The 1,972-nt window shown below is 44.6% G+C and overlaps 1 protein-coding gene across 1 annotated transcript in view; it reads left to right on the top strand.

The window, feature by feature from the left end:
* Positions 1-288: 288 nt before the first annotated feature.
* The window catches only part of LOC113215430 (uncharacterized), an 11,861-nt gene continuing 10,177 nt past the window's right edge, over positions 289-1,972 (top strand). The window contains exons 1-6 of the mRNA XM_026435060.2: positions 289-604; positions 998-1,147; positions 1,224-1,367; positions 1,445-1,512; positions 1,620-1,765; positions 1,861-1,927. Of these exons, the coding sequence (XP_026290845.2) occupies positions 547-604; positions 998-1,147; positions 1,224-1,367; positions 1,445-1,512; positions 1,620-1,765; positions 1,861-1,927 (633 nt within the window). The 5' untranslated portion in view covers positions 289-546. The remainder of the gene's footprint in view (positions 605-997; positions 1,148-1,223; positions 1,368-1,444; positions 1,513-1,619; positions 1,766-1,860; positions 1,928-1,972) is intronic.

Here is a 1,972-nt window from a genome sequence, read left to right as displayed (position 1 = left end):
AGACTCGGGAAACTGCCTTGACTTCATCTCGGCCAATGAGATAGCCAGAGGAAGGGGAGGGTAGAGCAGTTAGCTGTGACAGCAGGGAAATTTAATTAAAATTAAAATCTTGAACAAAAGAGGAAAGGTGACTTGGTAGATCACTGAGTGGTCACACACGGAAAAAAAAGGGTTGGTCGCTGCAACCAGATTGGCTGTGTCATGAGTCGGATGGTTATCTGCATCGTGTCGTTTGGTTGTGGCGATCGACTGAGCGTATCGTTGTGTTACAACTCGCTTCGTCGGCTTGGTTCGAACGTCGTAACCAACCCTCGCGCCACCTAGTGGGTTGGCTGTGGGACTCAGCCGAGCCGGCTCCATCTCACAAGCGATGTGACCGCATCGACCGTCTTGTTCGCCGTTGCTATCGTCCCGAAGTCAGTTCCTCCAACAACCCCCGAACGCACCTCCGGAACCGAGCTGTGCGCGTTGCCGGCACCGGCCATTCATTCCGCTCTCCATCCTCCTCAACACCACCTCAGCCATTGTGCATCCGAATTTGTCATCATGGAGAATGAGTTTGCAGACTGGGGCTTGCCCGAGTCTGTTCTGCGCGCTTTTGAAGGTACGTGCTCTAGCTCTCCTCGAGTTTCCTTGCACTTATATTTTCGCTTGGAATCTTGACAATTTTATTTTGGTGATTAATTTTTAGCACTGAGCTAACAGTCTGGTTTTACTGTACTTCTTTGCGCTTTATTGATTGGATTTTGTCATGACGCGTCTAGTATGCATTTGAGCGAGAGCTAACCTCAGTCAGGGAGGTTAGGTTCTGTATGCCGGCCTATGCGTTTTCGTTTGTTCACTGCTTTACACACATTCCTTGGGATCCTTTATTGCTGTCTCTCCTGCACCATTACATTTCGGCACTTTCGCACAATAGTCGTTTAGTTTTGTGTCGAGTTTTTGTTTTTGAGTGGTATTGATGACTATTCTACAACACAGGTTCTTTGTGTTTCAGCTGAGGAAGTCGATGTAGCAGCGGCCCTGGTGCTGGGAGAAGTTGCCTTATCCAATTTGCTCAAGGAGGGTCCTAAGGCAAGATTTCTCTCTGCGAGGGAGAAGTACCTGGAGAAGAACACTGTGGTGCTTGATCTGAATTCTACCGATGGTGAGCTCTGATTTCAACTGTTAGGTGGGATTTCTGTTCTATTGGCTATTTATTTGTTACGTATCCCTTACTTTAGTTGCAGGATCCAGCTTCCAGGTGAATGATACTCCACGTTCACTTTCACATTCTCCCCAAATCTCTGTGGTGCTGGAGGCTAGTCCTGCAAAGGCTACGAGTAATGTCGAGATCACAGCTGTGCCTCAACCTACTTCTGTCTCTGGTATGATCCATACGCCCATGAAAGTGTTTAATTTCCTTTTGCTACACACCTCTTACACCCTTTTGTTGTTACAACAGGGAGTCGCCCGTCTTGCAGCCAAAGCAATCCATCCAAGAAACGAAAGATATGCACCACTTATGTGAATGTGAGTTTCAAGTTATTTCATGGTTTTCTGATTAATTCTGTGTGGAATTTGTGTATTAAATTACTTTTGTAATACTTATTATTGATAAAACTATTGTAATGTTTCAGCAAATCGACACTCTTTTGGATGATTGCCTGGAGGGCCAATCAGTTCTTGCCTCGTACCGTAAGAAATCTCACCTTGACAATGCATCACGGGACCAGCTTGTAAAATGTGTTATCTTTTCTTTGTTCAGAAATGATTATGATATCCGGTATGACAGTTTAAGCCATTCCCTAAAAAGATAACTTTTATTTCCATGCTGTCAAACCGAACAGTTAATTTGGACTCTTTTTATTTGGTCTACAGGGTGATCCCGTCAAAACTAGAAAGCATTGCCAAAGATATTCACGAGGTGTTTCGCACTGAGTCTGCGGTATATTGTACATCTTATCTTAATAATTAATACATCATAAAATTT

The sequence above is a fragment of the Frankliniella occidentalis genome, unplaced genomic scaffold (genome assembly GCF_000697945.3).
Source record: "Frankliniella occidentalis isolate FOCC.00 unplaced genomic scaffold, Focc_3.1 Scaffold51, whole genome shotgun sequence".
Classification (NCBI taxonomy): domain Eukaryota; kingdom Metazoa; phylum Arthropoda; class Insecta; order Thysanoptera; family Thripidae; genus Frankliniella; species Frankliniella occidentalis.
This window is presented reverse-complemented; position numbering and strand designations above follow the sequence as displayed.